This window comes from Solanum verrucosum, unplaced genomic scaffold (assembly GCF_900185275.1).
Source record: "Solanum verrucosum unplaced genomic scaffold, falcon-dt-bn FXZP01000228.1, whole genome shotgun sequence".
Classification (NCBI taxonomy): Eukaryota; Viridiplantae; Streptophyta; class Magnoliopsida; order Solanales; family Solanaceae; genus Solanum; species Solanum verrucosum.
In genome coordinates, this window is record NW_026020210.1 from 1,831,445 (window position 1) to 1,851,025 (window position 19,581).

Genomic DNA, 19,581 nt, shown 5'->3' on the forward strand with positions numbered 1-19,581 from the left:
TACTCTGTATTAGTACTAAACTTAGTGGCTGAGACCCCACTTCATCAATAATAATAATAAAAAAAAAAATCAATATAAAACATGTATATATTTACATCTTTACTTGAAAATAGTATATAGTAAACCATCAATTTGGGACAATAATTAAAACTTCAAGCACTCACATACGAATTAAGTAGTAATAATAGAAGGATACCATTGACACTAGATGATTTTAATACTTAAAAGAAAGCAGAAATGAAGGCTATGTATATTAAGAAAAATGTTGTCACATCATGAACTTGCATTTCATAGCATACAAAAAGGGAATTCAAAATTTGGCTGCACTTTGAAAATAAGTCAATTTAATATATCCCATTCTCACTTGAGCCTCCTAGTCCAATTTAACCTTCCAAACACATACTCTCTGCTTTTATCTGATATGACATGTAAGCCTAACTCAACCCCAAAGACTAGTTCATGAGGGGAAGATTGTCCAAGTCCATATAAGTAGACCATTAGTCCATTCCTCAACTAATGTGAGACTTTAAACCCACTCTAACATTGTACGAATAGTTGGTTACATTGTCTTCTCTCGAGTCAACCCTTCTTAATATTGAATAATTGTGTAGCCAACGTAACTACCCTCTATTTATGTGTAAGGATAGTTTTTTCGCGAAGGGCAGCAGCAAGGGCAGCTTTAAATTTGGGATCTCTGGTTAAGGATGACGCCATTTGATCTATCAACAACTTGTTAAACTCTGGCTGCTTGTGACTATGACCAATTGTAGTAGTACTAGAGCCCTCACCAGCCTCTAGTACTACTTTTGAATGGTTATGTTGTCCTTCATATGTTGCTACTATAATGGACTTATCATCAACACTTCTTTGCACCTACAAAAATGTGTACTTATAAGTTAAAACTTGTAACAACTATTTTGACTAATTAGACACAACGTTTATATAATTGTACCTACGCGATCAACATACATATTAGGAAAGACACATCTGAATACCTAAAGACCCCTCTAAACTTGATACGTTTTATTTAGAGTTCTTACCTTTTTCTTAACGGGGCAAGTAGGAGCAAATGAACACTTGAAGTACGCTCTCGGATACGGGTTGTCTCTCGTTATTTTCTGACCGTATTTACGCCACTCGTATCCATCCTTCACTAGCTGCATTATGTCTTATATACATTAGCATATATACATGATATACAAAAAAAAATTACTTTAAAGGGAATGTGTAAATTAAGTTCGAATTGGATTTAACTTGATTAATATACTACATCTTTTTGTTGCTATTGGTGTAAGTTAACTGATTGTACCTAACGAGATATCTGTTTTATTTTCGGGATAGCTAGTGACATATTACATGGACAGTTATCTTTTAGGTAACGTGATAATGCAAATTCATCTTACGAGAGTTGTATGGTCAGATCTTTGAATGTGGTGATGATGTACTAGTACTCTCGATTTGTTGCACGAAGAGTCTTCATCACTTAGTTCCGAATTTACTCTAGAGGTGATTTTTTCAGCTTTTCGTTTTCTTGAGGTTCCACTAGTACTACAATTGTTCATGTATTGTTTTCTCAAAGTATTATAGTTGTCATACATAACACTCAGCACTTCTCGTAGCTTCGTGTTTTCACCACTCAATCTCTTTACTTCCTTTGCCAAATGATCACTTGCAGCCTAAACACACACATTTAGATCAATAGATTTAGTTAGTTAATTAATTATATAAGTTTGATGGTATAAAAAAAGACATAATACATAAATGTGTCCTTTAACTTGACATTGAGTGACATTATATGTCTTCCAACTGCAGGTGTGCTTGTAGGCACCTAAACTATATATCCAAAAGTTGAATAAGTAGACACATATGTCCTATGTGGCATCCTACGTGTGTTATGCCACATATATAAGATGTGTGTGTCTACTTGCTTAACTTTTAAATAGTTTAAGTGTCAATTTTCGTACACCCAAAGCTAAAGGGCATGAATGTCAGTTAATGCCATGTTAAAGAGCACATTTATGTTGATGCCATGTTAAAGAGCACACTAAAACGAAGATTTACAAACCTCATCATTTGATGGTATGCCTCCTCCCAATCCAATTACTTCTTGTTGTTTCTGAAAGCAAAAAAAGTGAAGGAAGATATTAATTAGAGCATATAGTAGTGTAGAAATTCATAGATGGATATATTGAAAAGTTTGGACATACAATTGGTAGTTCATCAAGAGATGTTGTAGAATTCAAACTCAAATCCAAGCAAGTATCAAGCAAAGTGAATTCCATATATATATAGCCTTAATTGTTTCTTCAAATCAAATGTATTAATTAAGTAAAGTAAACTAAACTAATTAATTGAAAGAAGACGAAGCAAAAATTTAATTAAATTTGTATGGAGAAATAAATGAAGAGAAGGAATAATTATAGTACTTATTAGAATGCAAATTTAAGAGGCTGAGATGGGGATTACAGCTTATATTTATATATAATTTATAGTTGATGAATGTAAGCTTCATTAAAAAATATCTTAGTACTAAATTTATTTTCTTGTTGATATGTTGAATTTATTTCCCCTTTTAGTCAAAGTCAAGCCAACCCTTAGAAAACATGTGTGTGTACAAATTAAAAGCCAAAAGGAAAAAGTACTTGCTCCGTTGCTATTATATTAGCCAGCCATTTAGGTTGGTAATGAAGAGCGTGCTAAGGTAAATACGTTTTTTAATTTGGTCCCAACTTATATTTATATTTTTTGATTTTTTTATTGTGTACAAGTAGACACTTAAATTTATATAAAGTGGAACAAGAAGACACACATTTCCTACGCTACATCTTATGTGACAATTTACATCCTACATGGTGTTCTACGTGTAGTATGCCATGTAGGACTCATGTGTTTACTTATTCAACTTTATACAAGTTTAAGTGCATACTTGTGCACACCCAAAGTTGGAAGGCATAAATGTGAAACGAAGTCAAGTTAAGACACAATTAAGTATTATCCCTAAAAAAAAGGTTGAAGAAAATAACAATTTAAAAATAGTATTTCCACCGTTTCAACTTCACATCATTAGTCTTATTGAGTTCAAGTTATATATACTCTGTCAGCAATATTGTCGTTAAGAAAACACTCAAGAATCAAGTAATTCAATTGGATGATAAAAATCAATGACAAGTATAACCTATAATAGCAAAGCAGAGATATTTGAAATTATTAGTCACCCACGCTTACTAATGAATATCGTGCCTTCCTAGTAAAATAGAGCCGTCTTTTGGAGCCTCGATCTCAAAGAAAGGAGACGAAGCACATGTAAATTTGTCCCTTCTAGTCTTAGCTTGATTAGTTTTTTTATTTTTTTTTATTTTCCATTCAGTGTTAGTGTCTGGAGCCCACATTGAAGCCCCCGACTAAATCTAAATCGCGCACTGCAGGGCTCATTCAGGGATGACTCTTCCAACAAAATTTTCTCCATAGTTAGAACTCAAATTCGAGACCTCTGATTAAGGGTGAAGCAATTCCACCAGTGTATCACAACTCACGTTGATTAGCATAATTAGTAGCTTTTCTTCTTGTTGACATTTTATCCCCAATAGTTGGCGGAGGCGGGAATAAGACATAACAATGTTTTACAAGTCAACTAAAGTCGAAAAGGGAAGGGAAGTAATATTTATTTACAGTTGTTATATTGTATTTCTTATTTTTTGATTGATCTTTTAATTAATAAGTAGCACAACTACGAGCGTATTTAGACTTAACATTGATTGAAATAGTTGTTGGAGAGAAGACACTAACTTGCAACTGTCCTATGGGGTGATTTTGAATCATACAATATGTACTGATCTTAGTCTCACATTTAGTGATAGTCAGTTATCCGTCAATTTTATTAATATAATAGATAATCCATCTTATTTTTAAAATTAAGAATCTCACGTTTAAAAGAAAAAAATGTAGATATTCTTTTAATTTACCTAAGAATGTAATTTTTTTATACTATTAACAACAATGTGTAACTTAAACTCTTGCTTAGCTTCTATGTCCTAATTAATTATGCGACAAAGTTATAATTTTAGAGTTGATTAGTTTTTTTTTTTTTTTAAGAATTTCTTTTAAATGGTTAATTATTGTGATTTATAGTATTTTTTAATATAATTTTTAAACATATGAATATATTTTTTTTAAACTTAAAGCTTTTATGCATGGTCGAATATATAATTAAAGTTTAAAATTTTAAATTTCAAAATCTCAGTTATATCACGAGTTAAAAAAATAATATATAATATAGACATTTAAATCACATGATTCAAAACTCAAAAGGTCTTTTTTATATGAATTTCGAAGTCTTGTTTGACCCAATTAATATTATCAGTCACGTTAATTAACAAACTGATTAGCATAAAAAGAATAAGAAAAAATTCACACAGTATATATATATATATATATGTGTGTGTGTATATATGTTTTGTAAGTTTAAAACAACTGAGTTGCCAAAAGACAAAAACAATCTAATATAAATAAAATCCCATCTAATTCTTGATCGAGTCATGGAGTATTTAATTTGTTAATAATAATAATAATAGATAAAAAAAACACATTTTCTCTAAGTAGGGTCAAATTATATTTGTAAAAGTTGACATCACGATAGAAGTGAAATAGAAAATTTTGTTTGAATCGGACTTACTTTTATAATCAAGATAATAAAAGGAATGGCTCTAATTTGATTGGACTGAAAAAAAGAAAAAAGAAAAGAAAAATGTGGACGGTGAGTACATGAGTCACATTGATGGACGGTGATCCAACAACTCTGAAAAGCTATATTTTACAAGTATTCCAAAGATATTTTTTTGAAATGGAAAGTTAAGCATCATAAATATCACTCAACAAAAGATAAGTGATTGTGAGGCTCTATTATATTTTTGACATGAATCCATCAAACTACTTTTGCATATGAAAGAAAATGATCAAGACTTTAAGGAGAAAAAGTGTTCGGACCGAAATAAATAAGTATAATGTAGAAGTTAGTAAAGCAAATCTCGGAAGATCATGAGTAAGAAGACAAATGAAGAATATATCATAAGACATAAAAATTTAATCTGATTCGGTCAATTCACTATATAAAAGAGAATATAAAATATAAAGAAAAATAACTCCACCCAATTCACTGGAATATAAAGAGGTTCATACAAGTGATAAACTATCTCACAAATTCTCCTCCTAGACTAAATTCTCAAAGCCTCTAGGACTACATTGTGAATGTTGATATGTTAGAAGGGACAAACATCTATTTCTAGAGTCTTAAACCTTGGCTACCCAAATATGAAGACTTTTATATTTTCAGAAAAGAAAAACCCATTTATAATAAGAAATCAAGGCAAATACCCAAACAGAAAGAACAATATGTACAATATAGGTGTAGGATTTCTTTTTTAGATTAAATAGCAAAGTAATGAGAGAATAATATTGTAAAATATGTCTAGAGGTTAAAATTTTCAAGTCTTAGTGGGGTAACAAGTGATGAAACATGTCTTAGTTATTACATAAGTTACACCAAAAAATAATGTCTACTTTCATCAGTACCTCATGCAAATTAATATTATTATTTTAATATTAAAATGCATTTTGCTCGAACATATTCCAATGCGTTGTATTTTCTCTGTATCAAAGCAAAGAGTTCACTTTCAATGGGAGACAATATGTTCTAAAATTGCCAAAGTATCTTAATTTGAAATTAAGTTTGGGGAAGAATATTGATCGTCTAAGCTCAGAACAAGTAGAGAATTGTGGATATTATCAGACAAATTAGCCTGAGCATGACGGAGGAATATTGGCTAGCACCACTAATCACGTTCCCAACATTCATTAATTAGTATTTGGTGCTAGTATTTTAAGTATCAAGTGGACCTTATTTTGATTAGTTGGTGCCTCATTCTTGTAACCTATAAATATTTTTTTTCCTTCATTTGTAAAGACATTATCCAAGGCAAACGTCCTCGAACACAACATTCATGGCATCAATATTGAAATTGAAAGCTTCATACAATTCTCTCCTTTATTTATTTATATCATAATATTCAATGGCTAGTAACAAGATCTAACGTGTGAACAAAGTCGTATGTTCTTGACCTCTTACAAATTTAACTGTACCACTAAATCATAATCAGATATTCATAAATCAACATAAGATTTCACATAGATTTTCCAACATTTGCCTGCCTACTTAATCAAGAAACATTAGCTAGACTTAAAACCCCCAATTTTTGCTTGTTGTGTGACATCTTCTATTAGTTTTGTCAAATTAATGTGAGATGAACCTCCTTCTTCCACAGCCCTTATTGCCATTTCGCCAAGCTTTTTAGCTCTTTCTCTTCTCATTTTTGCTTCCTCTTCTCCCCCCATTACTCTTTCAATAACCATCTTAATATCATCTTTCTTCAATTGTGCACACACTTTTTCATCCTCTAAAAACATCACTGGATTCTCCATACCACCCTTCACTCCTGTCTTGAGTACATTCACAATGAGCTTCTCATTACAAAATTGTTCAGCAAATAATGGCCAAGTGATCATTGGGACACCAACCGATATCCCTTCTAAGATCGAGTTCCATCCACAGTGTGTCAGGAATCCTCCTATCGAAGGATGAGATAGTATTAGTACTTGTGGTGCCCAACCATTGATTAAAATCCCTTGTTTTTCAACTCTTTCCTCAAAGTTCTCTTCATTTAGCCATTTTCTAAATCCATTTGATATGTGCCTAATGACCCATACGAAGGGTTGTTTAGATGACTCTAAGCCAAGTGCAAGTTCAATCATTTGTGATGTTGGCAAGTGCGATAGACTCCCAAGACAAACGTAGAGCACGGAGTCTTGTTCCTTAGAATCAAGCCATTTTAGGCAGTGGTGTTCATCAATTGAAGCCTTGTTTCCTCTTTCAACTTTGTCTTGTTTCTCTTTGTTGCATAAGGAAACAGGACCAATTGTCCAAACCTTCTTACCTGTTCAGATATAATATAATTAAGTTAATAAAAAATATGCTCACTATAACAATTCAAGCTTCTAGAGGTAATTGTTTAAGAATCACACTTCCACTCGAAAGCATAACATATTTTCATTCGTACTAACAGTGGCGGATCTAGAATTTTCATTCAGAGGGTACGAAAGACAAAAATGTAGAGTCAAGAAATTGAACTTGGAACGTTAAGTACATTTTAAAAATCCCTTAATCACTGAGTCAGCCTCTAGTCTCATGTTCAAAGTTTCAAAATCTATATATATACCAAGAAGGTTCAGGTGAACACCCTCGCCCCCTCCTAGATCCGCCCTTGCTTACTAAGACATAATATGATGTAACAAACTTTTAAATTTTGAGATAAGATAGTCATGGACTTTAACATTACCTTTAGCCTTTTTCACTCCTTTCACATATTGAGGTTCCAACTCCTCAAAACTATTCACCACAATTCCATAAGCTTGAGCCTCTCCCTCCTTCATTTGGTCTCCGAGTTCTCTCCATTCAGGATTGCTTGGATCCACTAATGCTTTTAGTTGAGCTTTTGTCACTTCAACTTTGTCTGGAAGTCCAGGCACTGAAAAGTATTCGTTCTCAGAACCAACACTCTCCAACAACTTCTCATCTCTCAAATTATGCAAGCACAACAAAGAAAAACTTCCCATCCCATGAAAAACAATCCTAGGTATGCCAATCCTCTTAGCAACATTTGTTGTCCAAGGAAAACACAAATCAGAAATTAGACAATTTGGTTTCAAATCTTGCAACAACACTTCCACTTGTGTCTCAAGCATTTGAGTAGCATTGAAAAACTTATTTATCATGTCAATTGATAAAATCATGTCACAATTTTCACAATCTTTTGGTAACCCTGCCTCTAAACTTGGAAACTCGAGGTGAATTATATGAATATTGAGTCCTTTTTCGACTGCGCGGGCTATGACATTATTGAACCTTATGGCATTTAAAGGTGTCATAAGTATTGTGACAATAACACCTCTTTGTGCTAATAAACGAGCTATGTCTATTATAGGGATTGTATGGCCTTGTGCCATAAAAGGAAGTAACACAAAGTGTGGTGGCTCATCATCATGAGTAAGAATTGTCATTTTGATATGTGTGTTGTGTTACCTATGTTTTAGTATGGCTTGTGTTTTTATATATGAAAATACTAGGCAGCAAGAAAGCCTTGGGGAAAAAGGAAAAAAAATTGTGTTTGTATACTATTATTTTATTTTGGCTACTTGGAGGCCACGCTTGTCTATTATTCAAGAAAGACCGGAATGATCAACATGGGGTTGTGATATAGCGGTGGGACTGTTTCACCCTTTATCAAAGGTCTCGAGTTTGAGCCCTAGATATGGAGAAAATTTTGTTGGGAGCGCCATCTCCAAATGGACCCTGCAGTGTGCGATCCGAATTTAATCAGAACTCCAGTGTAAACTCCAGACACCGTGTAGAAAATTTAAAGACGGGGATGGAAGAAGCAAAAGCACCGCACCTTACTATTTGAAGTAAAATTAAAAAGAATATTTATATTAAAGTGAATTCAATTATTTACATACTCGCTTTAGTCCATATTGAGTGATATTCCAAATTATGTACCTAAAAAATGTTAAAAGTAATCACATAAGACACCAATATGTTCCAAATTGAGTTTGATAGACAGATAGGTGATGTAAGGGCATACATAAGCAAACTGAGAGTTGTACCCTTCTTTGTGTGTGTAGCTGGCAAGTGGCAACAAGCACCAATAATTCATGGATGATTAGTGTCATCTATACTACATTTAAACAAATCATGGAGAATCTTGTAACCAGGGCGGCTCTAATAAATCGGTGGCCTAAAGTCAAATTTGAATGGAAGTCTAAAATTCGAATATATTTTTTTATGAAGTTTATTATAGCTAATTATTTAATCTTTTTTGAGACATAATACTCATAATTTATCAAACTTCTATTAGTTCTTTAGTCTTTTATGAAAAGTCTATATTTTTTACAAATAATACTTAATATTTTTTTAAAAAAAATATGTATAACATATTTATTTATTTTTAAATGAGGCCCCTCAAATTTTGGGGCCTAAGGCAGTTGCTTTTTTTTCAAAGGGGAAGAGCCGCCAAGTTGCAACAGGACAAACTGAAATTAAACTTGTCAGTTTTCCAAGACACGTGGTCAAATTAATTGAAGATATAGAAGATTAAGGGGTTATTTGGTTGGGAGTATTAGGAGAAATAGTTCATATATTATCTATAATATTATCTAGTAGAAATTTAGGTCTATGTATAACTAATTCATGGATTAGTTATACGCCCTACATGATATTATAGGATGTATTAATAAAACCTTTCATTTGGAGGTATTAGTAATACATAGGATTTAATATCATGGGATAAGTCTATGTAAAGACAAAAATATCCCTCAATCATTTTAATTATTTTATTTATTTTCGTGATTTTATGTTTTATATTTGTACTAGTAAATTTATTTAAATAAATTAGCTTACAAATTATTTAGAGAAAGTTATTTGTTACTAAATAAATCCAACACAAATCAATACAATATTTGAATGTGAGTTATTTGACATTTGCTAATTCAAAAGGCAAATATATCATCACATGACGTTTGTGATCTTAATTAAATGTATTATATATATATATATTAAAACTACAACTTACAATTTTTATGTGTAAATGTAGGTGATTTATTCATTTTTATTATTATTTACTGTCTTTTCGATTTTAAAAGTAGATGGTTTATCTTTCTTAAATTCAAATTGATAATTTGTGAGTGATCGGTTTATTAAGACGACAATTATTTGTCCTCAAATAATTCAAGTGAAAAAATAACCAACATGAAAACAAAATTGTTCTTCCCCTGGCTAGTTAGAATTCAATAAAAATATTGTTCGGTAATTATCTATGTTGGCCCAATTACATAATAATTTAAGGGTATAATTGAAAAAAAAACTTTTTATAGAGCTTTAATCTAAACACAAGATGAGGTGGAAATAATGAACCAAACACTTTATATAAATAAACAATGCATTACTAATACTATTAGTAATGCATTGTTTATTTATATCAAGTGTTTGGTTCATTATTTCCACCTAGGGGTGGGCGTTCGGTTCTTCGGTTCGGTTTAATCAAATTTCGGCTCGGTTCTTCGATATTCGGTTTTAGAAAAGTGTGCACCATATTTCACACCAAACTAGATCTGTTCGGTTCCTTTTTTTTCTACTTCGGTTGGGTTTAGTTCGGTGTTTTAAAATTGGTTTTTCGGTGTCAACAAAAATAAAGAGAGAATATGATAAAGTAACAATTGTTATTCACTTCACACTTCAAACTTCAAAGTAACAACTAACCGTCTAACAATAAAAGGTAGGAACATCAATTTGTTGTTCTCACTTCAAAGTAACAACATAAAATGATAAAAAACGTAGAAAGTAGAAACACCAAGTTGCTGCTCAAACTTGAATTAAATTGAGTTTTGTTTAGTTTAGACTTTAGGTCTTTAGGGTTTACTATTTTGTTATTAAGATTTTTGCTATTTAAGTTTAGCATCTAAATATAAAAATTGAAATGGGCCAAGTAAAGTTAAAAATTAAGTAATATAATAAATACTTTTAAATTTATTTAATAAAACTTCGGTTCTTCGGTGCACCGTAGTTTCGGGACCCTTACACCGAACTCCAAACCGAAGAACCGAAGTTCCGAAAAAAACTGACACCGAACCGAAACACCGAAGAACCGACACCGAAGAACCGATTTTTTTTATTCGGTTTAGTTTTTCGGTATTTATGCCCACCCCTAACTAATACATGCGCTACTAGTCTCTGCATTATTAATTTTTGTACCAAACGACCCTTAAAAGTATAGTAGATAGACATTAAAGAAAGCAAGCACTACAATGAAAAATTATTTAAATTGATTGAGTGACTTTCTAAGTGAAATATCAATAGTTGGGTGACTTTCTAAGTGAAACCTCAAGAGTTGAGTGACTTTTGAGTTATAAAACAACGTTGAGTGACTTTCTAAGTAGGAGCGAATTAATGTATTAAAATTGGATCACCGAAATCCATGGTCATCCGACTAAACTCGATATATTACTTGTATAATTATTAAAGAATATATTAAATATAAGCTTGCAGAACCCACCCTCAAAGTGGCTAAATGGTTCACTGGTTTGAGGGCCGAATTTCAACACTAAGATCCCAAGTTTGATCCCAGCCAGGAACTAGGATTGTTTATGGTTATGGTTAAACAACCAAATCGAACCGCAATCCAAATCAAACCTATTAGAAAAAATGATATTTGATTTGGTTTGGTTTTAAATTTTGAAAACTGATACTATTTGATTTGATTTTGGTTTTACTAAAAAATTACCGAAAAAATAACCAAACCGGCCTGATAAATTAGATATATATAAATTTTATAATTATTTATATATTATTCATAAAAAAAAATATAAATATTTTATTAAATTTTAATTAACTTAAGTCTTTAACTTTATCATTTTCTCACGCTCAACACTTAAATTTTAGCCCAACTATTGCAATCCTAGGTCCAAGTCCATCAAAAAAAATTACTTTAGTCTTTACCTACCTTACCTCACATAAGATAGTCACATTTTCTCTTAGTTGAATCACTTTGTTCGTGTAAAATAACTCTAGTATTATTTAATTGAACTGACAATAGCTTTCATGTGGATTGTTCATGTACTAGGTGTTAATGTTTATTGAGATACATGTCCTCAAAAAATTTATTACTTTCAAACAAAAAAAATCAGAAAAACTGAACCAAACCGACAATAACCAAACCAACGGTTATTTTTTTCATTTGGTTTGGTTTTAGAAATTTTAAAACCGACTAGATTGGTTTAGTTTTTATTTAGCCAATAACCTATCCAAATTGAACCACGAACACCCCTACTAGGAACAATTCGCTTCAATCTTTTTTTATTAATTAAAAACATGTTTTCAAAAAAAAAAATGAAATTCTAAAAGCTCTAACGTCAAAAGACTTCAAAAGGTTTCGTTCCTACCCACTTTTCAAGTTCCAACAATATTTTTTCTTCTCTCTTCAAATTTGCCTTTTATTTTTCACACAAAAAATCTAAAAAAATCATCATTGTCAAAGTTTAAGATAAAATTCTTTTTTTTTTTATGATTTTTCTTTTTAATAACAAACTAACAAAATAAAATATATATATGACTTTAATTTTAGAATTTCCATAAAAAAAAATTTGTCATTACTTATAATAGAAATCATCAAGAACTAATGAATTGGTTATCTCAAACTTACATATTTTGCGGATGTAACTTGTAAGAAATGTGTGTTTATATTATATTATTAATTTTGAAGGGTGTGATTCCTTATATTTTTAATGTGAAAGGGGTGTTATTTCCTCCTTCTTTTTTAATGTGCAAGTGGTGTGATTCCTCTTCTTTATTATGAATATGTGATTCCGAATGCAGAAGAGGTATAAGTCCTCTTTTTATTATGAATATGTGATTTTCTTATTGTTAAATGTGAAAGGGGTGTGCTTCATCTATTTTAGTTAGATTTACAAGGATTGTGATTCCTCTATTTTATTTCGACTTGCAAGGGTGTGATTTCTTTATTTTTTTTATTGTGAAAGGTATGCGGTTCTCTTTTATTATTTTAAATTTGCTAGTTAAATTTGTGACTAAATTGAATTGTTATTTGAATTTGTATGAGCATCTATTAGTTCACATGTAGCTCCAGAAGCTCAAAGAGAGACAATTACGTCTTCTTCTTCAAATGTTGATTGTATTCTTTGGGTTGGATCTCTTAAACGGGATCCCAAAGAAAGAAAACTCATATTTGAATATGATTCCAATATTCGAGATGTTGTGAGGAGACATTATATTTTGATGGAGCCTTATCAATCAAAACTTCGTGTATATCGTAAAACAACATTTGGGACTAGGAATCGCCAATTTAATCCTGAGTAGTTTAATGCTCCAAATTTTGCTTGGTTGGAATGCATAAATGATGATGCTATATTTTGTTTGTGTTGTTATCTCTTCAAGAATGAATTTGAAAGTCGTGGCAATGCGGGAAAATCATTTACACAAGATGGTTTTAGAAATTGGAACCATGATTCAGAAATAATTTGATTGCATGTTTGTGAGGTAAAGAGTATTCATAACAAATGTTTGAATATGATGCTTGATTTTGCGAATCAACGTCAGTCAATTCAATCTTCTCTTCACAAGCAAAGTGAAAAAAACAAAAAGTGATTATCGAATTTGTTTAAATGCCTCAATCGATGTGGTAAGGTTTTTCCTAAGAAACGGATTACCATTTCGTGGTCATGACGAGAGTGAAGATTTCAATTACAAAGGTCTTTTTCTTGAACTTTTGAAATATCATGGGATTAATCGTCTGGATGTGGAAAATGTGATAACAACATGCTCCAAATGATATGATGATTTGTTCGACAATTCAAAAAGAGATTATGAATGCTTGTACTAAAGAAACAATTAAAGCTATCATCTAAGACTTGGATGGTGATTATTTTGGGATACTAGTTGATGAGTCAAAGGGCATTTCACATAAAGAGCAAATGACTAGCTTTATGATATGTTAACAAAAATGGAGAGTTGATAGAAAGCTTTTTGGGTATTGTTCATGTGAGTGAATAGTGATACATCCGCAAGATCATTGCAAAAAGTAATTTACTCTTACTTTTGGATCACTCACTATGCCTATCAAGACTCTGTGGACAAGGTAATGATGGAGCTAGTAATATGAAAGGAGAAAAAAATTGCCTAAAGTCTTTGATTTTGCAAGATGCTCCGTATGCATATTAAGTAATGATGTTATTATAGATCGTTTTCAAAATATGAAGTCTCGTCGAGTACAATTATAAACTGATGATATTTTTTGTGGTAATGTATTTTTTTTATTTTTGGCTTGCTTAGTTATTGTTATTATAAATTTTTAGATCTTATCTTTAAAGCAATGGTGCACCCATTTTCTAGAAATCTTGAATTCACCTATGTTCTAAGTGAACAACTTAAAGTTGAGTGCTTTCTAAGTGAACTATTCAAAATTGAGTGGCGAGATATTAACTTAACATCTAACCAAAAGAAAAGGACAATTTAGTTAAAAAGGATATATATGTGATTTTATTGGCTTAGCTCATTAAGTAAAAAAAAATCTGTTCCGGAATCTCTGTCAGTCCATTGCTTCTCTCTATTGATCATTATTTGAACATTTACTCAACAATTAACAAGTTATTATTTCATTCATATATTTTTCCTTGCAATTTTAATTTTGGTCTATTTCTCAATCTCAAGTTCATATTCAGATTTCTTGTTGGTTCATACAGAGTCATTTGTTTCGTTTCTCCAGCAATTTTCTTGATTATAGATCACAATATTGAGACATTGAAAGATTGATTCAAATCGAAAAAAAATATTAATCGTATTTTAAAGAAATACTATGAATTCATCATCGACAGGATTGGAATGGACAGAATGGCTACAAGGATGGCGTCGTTTAACATATGAGACACTTTTTCAGAAAATTCATGCTAAACATTTACAAGACCCTTTGCTTTTGCCTCCTCTCAATGGCCTAAATTGCATTGTCACAGGAGCCACTAGTGGCATTGGACTTGAAATTGCTAAACAATTAGCTGAGTCAGGTGCACATCTTGTTATGGCTGTAAGAAACACAAGTTTTGCTCATCAACTCATTCAGAAATGGCGAAGAAATGAAACTGAATCGAGGCCTTTAAGCATCGATGTTATAGAGCTTGATCTCTTTCATCTCGAATCAGTTGTAAAATTTGCACAAGAATGGAATTCGAGATCAAAACCCCTGCATATTCTCATCAATAATGCTGGAATCTATTCTATAGGACAACCACAAAAATTTACCAAAGATGGATATGAAACACATATACAAGTGAACCATCTTGCCCCTGCATTACTATCTGTTCTGCTTTTTGCCTTCTTTGAAAAGAGGCACTCCGAGCAGGATTATCAATATGAATTCCCTTATGCATGTAATTGGCGTTGTTGATCCTCAAGATATGAATTTCTTAACCAAGAAGAATAAGTTCACAAGTAGAAAGGCATATTCGAGTAGCAAATTGGCTCAACTGAAGTTTAGCAGTATACTTCAAAAATTTCTAATTAATACTAATATTCATGTATTGTGCGTAGAGCCAGGAGCTGTACGCACAAATGTCACCAGAGATCTTCCAAGAATTCTGAACATTCTTTATCAGAAAATGTTCTTTTTCATGTTTGATGCTCAACAGGGTTCAAGAAGTGCACTTTTTGCAGCTACTGATGCTGATATCTTGGATTATTGTGGTGACTTGAAAGCGCAAGAGTGTAATGTTTGTGCCTTCATTGGTTGCCATTGTAGAATTAGTGAACCTAGCAAAGAAGCATATAATGAGAGAACTTCTTTTGAAATATGGAATAAGACGATGGAAATGGTTGGTCTTCCTGCAGGTGGTGTTGACATGATCCTTCAAGGTGAAGAAATTCATTGCCGCTATGGGGCTAATTGGCCTATACAAAAGGTTTTGTTCTGCTAGTATAATTGTTCGATGAAAGAGATTTAATTGAACTCACTTTCTGGAGTAGTATGGCCCGTGTTAGATATGAATATCAGTAAGAAACATATCGAAGATCTGTAGTGATTATTTTGTATGTTGTTTAGTCATACATATTCAAAAATCTTCTAAATGAAACATGTAAACGTATTTTTTTATGAAACAGTTCCTTATGAGATGTAGCTTTATGGACATTAGGTTTTCATATTGATTGATGATATGAAAACATGTATATACGTTTGGTAATAATGCTATATATAGGATGCTTTTCTCAAATTTAAATAAAGAAGCATACTTTAGTAGCAGAGAAGTAATCAAATTAACACGAACAAAGACTATTAAGCTCAAACTCAGATAATTTTGTTGACTCTTGCAAAAAATCGAGTCCATACCTAAACAATCATCAAATGCTTATTGTAACACACCCTACTGTATCACTAATCAAAAGTTACAAGTACTCTGACATCACAACTAATATTTATTTTTTTTAAAAGTTGTAACAAGATTGGAAAACTAAACACTATTCTTACCCTTCTTTGTATTTCCAGGGCTTTCGCAAACTAAGGCAAATAAAGAGTTCTTATTCTCCAGTTCCACCAGCCGGAAGTAAGAAGCTTGCTGCTATACGCAGAAGGCTAATCATTAAGCTCATCTCTAATGAAACACAAAATTCAAACTTACCATAATATTCTATCATAAAGCAGTTTAACTCGTATATTTCCTCATATTGTTACGATTCTGAACATGTGAGATGTGTTAAACATTTATAACAAATATAAAATAACGCCATTATTGTGTTAAACGAAAGTACTTACAGAAACATCAACTGAAATATCGCTACAAAGCTAGTCAAATCATACAAGTGAATTGCATGTAATCAACAACATGATCAAATCCAATTTCAACTCAGTTTCCATGTATCTTGATACAACGTCAGGAGAACAGATTATAATCTCATTGGTTCATTCATAGGGGTCAAAAGACCTATAAAGTTTAAGAAGGCATGCATAACCAGAATCATAAATGACTACAAACTGGAAGTTAAAAAAAACTGGTTTTTAACCATCAAAAATGTTCATATCACAACCAAAAACAAGCTAAACCTCTCTAATTCAACGAGTGTCACTCAGTGAGACTTCACATATTCCTGAACAATGTGGAGCCCTTCGGTTTCCTCTCCAAAATCCTGAAAAAGAAATTTAAAAAAGATATAAATATTGATGAGCAAATTCACTCACAAGAATATTTCTTTTTGAAAATGAATAAATTCACTAGGTTCATCTCAGTCTTTACCTTTACTACAACACAACCGCATCCGACAACTTTCCTTGCTTTGCCTTCAGAATCAATCTTGCACAACTGCAAAAATAAGAAAGCAAGAGAGAAATTAATTCAACATTCACTTTCAAAACTCAGAACAGACTTTCACTACTGATAAATTCTTGAAATAGAAGAGGTAAATGACTGCTTTTGTTTTAACTTTATCAGAATCAATAGCTTGTTACTTACTCCAGCCCATTCACCGAGTGTCTTGGCATTAGGAACAGTGATCAGGCTAACATTGTGATCACCACATAGACCTTTGACCAATTTCACATAGTCTGGTTGGTCACAGTCCTCTGCCAATACGCAAAGTTGGGCAGCATGCTTCTCAATAACCTTAGCAGCCTCATGAAGACCTTTAGCTAAACCACCATGAGCCCGTGATTTCCTGAGGACAAGTTGCAATGCTGTCATGATATCCATGGGCTCCCCAAGAGCAGGAGCGGGAGCTGGAGTCTCAGCAGCAACAGGCTCTTCACTGCATTACAATAAGTCAAGGAATAAATAAAATGACATGGAGGTGACGAGATCTCTTTAAATGTCATCAAGCAAAGATGTTTTATTAAATGGCAAATACAAGACTATCAAAATGTGAAAACAAGGCAAGATCGGTAAGGGCCGTATGAATCTAAATCGTCTCATAGTCTGCAACCCATGGCATCCAAAGCAAAAAAAAACACAACAGTCATTATAAAAGAGAGCTGATGTAACTTGTTCATGCCAACAAATATGAAATTACCAAGTTTAAGAGGACCAAGATAGGTAGGTACTTTTTCAATAAACACTCACCTAAGGTACAAAAATAGTTTTTTCATGCCAGTTGATATCAGTTCATGCTGTTAAAACACATAGAAGTAATACAACAATTACTTACCCAGACATTTTCTCTTCTTGAATGTAATTAGCAGATACAAATTAAACCTGCCATAAGCCATCAAAAATACAATCAAAATCTGAAAATACATGGAGCAAAATAAGCTGAACAACAACCAATCATGAAAAAAGCATGATGTAGTTTAAAAAGATTAGTTATGTGGGCACCAATAGAACTCCTCCATCAAGACCCATTCTTAGTAATGACTTTAAGCAAACAGAGGACTTGAATAAGAGTTGCTTAGGATTCATGGACTAGTAATGTAGGATCATTATACAAAATGAAAATTCCAACCAAACACAAGACGATGAGTAATTCAATTTGACTTTAAACCTTCATTTTATAAGCGCGGTGTGCCTGCTGGTAAGCCTTAGCACATACATGACAGTGGCTATCACATAAAACTTTTACTATCTCTACAGGGATCTGAACCTAACGTAAGTGAAGTGGTTGTTTCCACAGGCGGAGCTAGAAGCCCGAATACGAGTTCCGTCAAATCCAATAACTTTGTATTAAGAAATTTATCAAATATTAAGTTCACAATCCAATTAATAATACTTGAAATCATCGTTATAAAATTCAAAACCAATAAGATTCAACAGATTGCATCCACATTGAAATGTCTGCATAACATGTACCCCTAGAACCCATCTTTTCAGATGTGTACAAATACAAATACGCAAAACAAAAATCAAAATGCAGATGCAGAATACAACATAAGATTCATGGATAAAAAGATTAAGTGAAAAATGACTTACAGAGAGAGCGAAGAGACGATGCGAGAGCAGTGTAGAGATGGTGAGAAGCTTGCGATATTATATTGTAGGCTTCAAAAACCTAAAACCCTAACACTACTCCAAGCCCAAATTCATCTTAATGGACCATGGCCCATAACTCTATTTCATGGATCTAGAGGACAAATTTGTTTCAAAATTTTTAATTTAGAGGATTTTACGTAATAAAATAATGTTAGAAAAAAACATTATGTATTTTTATAATAAAAATTGATATATGAAAAATAGCTAGCTTTAAGTGAAACACTTAACTTTATATAATCAAATAAATGTAACTCTTTTGTTTATTTGTACTCAGAGTTATTTACATGATGGAAGTCTCATCGGCCAATCGTCACTCGATAACTCAAAGCTAATTGGTATAACCTCTTTTTTCGCCAACTAACCTGTATAATTTTCTTCTTTATGAGTAGTAATACGCAGCATACCTCCTTACTGATCATCCACAACCTTATAATCTTTCCTACCTTCTCAAGGATTAATGTTATGTTTGTGACACTTTTGATATTTTTCAATGTAATCATATGGTCTTGAGAATGCTGTTATACACATTTGAAAGAAAGAATAAAGTTAGTATTTTATATTGTTCTCTTCTTCTATATTATTTCTCAAAATTAAAATATGTACTTAATGAAATAAAGAATGGAAATGAAAAGTTAGTAACAAATGTGATGTAATTAATTGAAATTAAACTTATGAATTTCCGATTTTTACTCACAACAGGGAAAATATGATATCAGAAGTCAAGAACTATGCCACATTTATATATATATATATATATATATATATATATATTCCATTAATTATTCTCTAGCAAGACCTGAAAATTTTGGGTAAAACTTATCCGCACCGGGTGTTTACATCAAATCAATACATGCATGTCATGTGTTTAAATTTATAGTTCATTTTACTTCATTAACTCACATAATAATTGAAATCGTATTGGCTTGGTGTAAACACCATGTGCGGGTAAGTTTTTTCCAATTTTAA

At 31.9% G+C, this 19,581-nt stretch overlaps 2 protein-coding genes and 2 pseudogenes across 2 annotated transcripts; 1 reads left to right on the top strand and 3 right to left on the bottom strand.

The window, feature by feature from the left end:
- Nucleotides 1–631: 631 nt before the first annotated feature.
- Nucleotides 632–2,392, bottom strand: LOC125830433 (probable WRKY transcription factor 40; annotated as a pseudogene).
- Nucleotides 2,393–6,008: 3,616 nt separating this feature from the next.
- On the bottom strand, nucleotides 6,009–8,135 carry LOC125830408 (UDP-glycosyltransferase 73C4-like). The gene is made up of 2 exons (XM_049509600.1): nucleotides 7,389–8,135; nucleotides 6,009–6,986 (listed from the first exon to the last, which is right to left on the bottom strand). The coding sequence occupies exons 1-2, from the start codon at nucleotides 8,107–8,109 to the stop codon at nucleotides 6,223–6,225; spliced, it is 1,485 nt and encodes a 494-aa protein (XP_049365557.1). The 5' UTR covers nucleotides 8,110–8,135; the 3' UTR covers nucleotides 6,009–6,222.
- A 6,336-nt stretch (nucleotides 8,136–14,471) lies between these two features.
- On the top strand, nucleotides 14,472–16,286 carry LOC125830352 (dehydrogenase/reductase SDR family member FEY-like; annotated as a pseudogene).
- Nucleotides 16,287–16,474: 188 nt separating this feature from the next.
- LOC125830451 (40S ribosomal protein S12-like) lies at nucleotides 16,475–18,636 on the bottom strand. The gene is made up of 5 exons (XM_049509649.1): nucleotides 18,556–18,636; nucleotides 17,798–17,844; nucleotides 17,110–17,401; nucleotides 16,894–16,959; nucleotides 16,475–16,786 (listed from the first exon to the last, which is right to left on the bottom strand). The coding sequence occupies exons 2-5, from the start codon at nucleotides 17,803–17,805 to the stop codon at nucleotides 16,727–16,729; spliced, it is 426 nt and encodes a 141-aa protein (XP_049365606.1). The 5' UTR covers nucleotides 17,806–17,844; nucleotides 18,556–18,636; the 3' UTR covers nucleotides 16,475–16,726.
- Between the last annotated feature and the right edge of the window lie 945 nt (nucleotides 18,637–19,581).

What these genes read in the sequence shown, in the direction of transcription:
- LOC125830408 (XM_049509600.1), bottom strand. Translation starts at nt 8,109, where the DNA reads ATGACAATTCTTACTCATGATGATGAGCCACCACACTTTGTGTTACTT. An exon ending in AGGAGTGAAAAAGGCTAAAG is followed by an intron (nt 6,987 to 7,388) that starts GTAATGTTAAAG and finishes ATATCTGAACAG; the next exon opens with GTAAGAAGGTTTGGACAATT.
- LOC125830451 (XM_049509649.1), bottom strand. An exon ending in CACTCGGTGAATGGGCTGGA is followed by an intron (nt 16,960 to 17,109) that starts GTAAGTAACAAG and finishes TTATTTTTGCAG; the next exon opens with TTGTGCAAGATTGATTCTGA. An exon ending in GCGGTTGTGTTGTAGTAAAG is followed by an intron (nt 16,787 to 16,893) that starts GTAAAGACTGAG and finishes TTTCTTTTTCAG; the next exon opens with GATTTTGGAGAGGAAACCGA.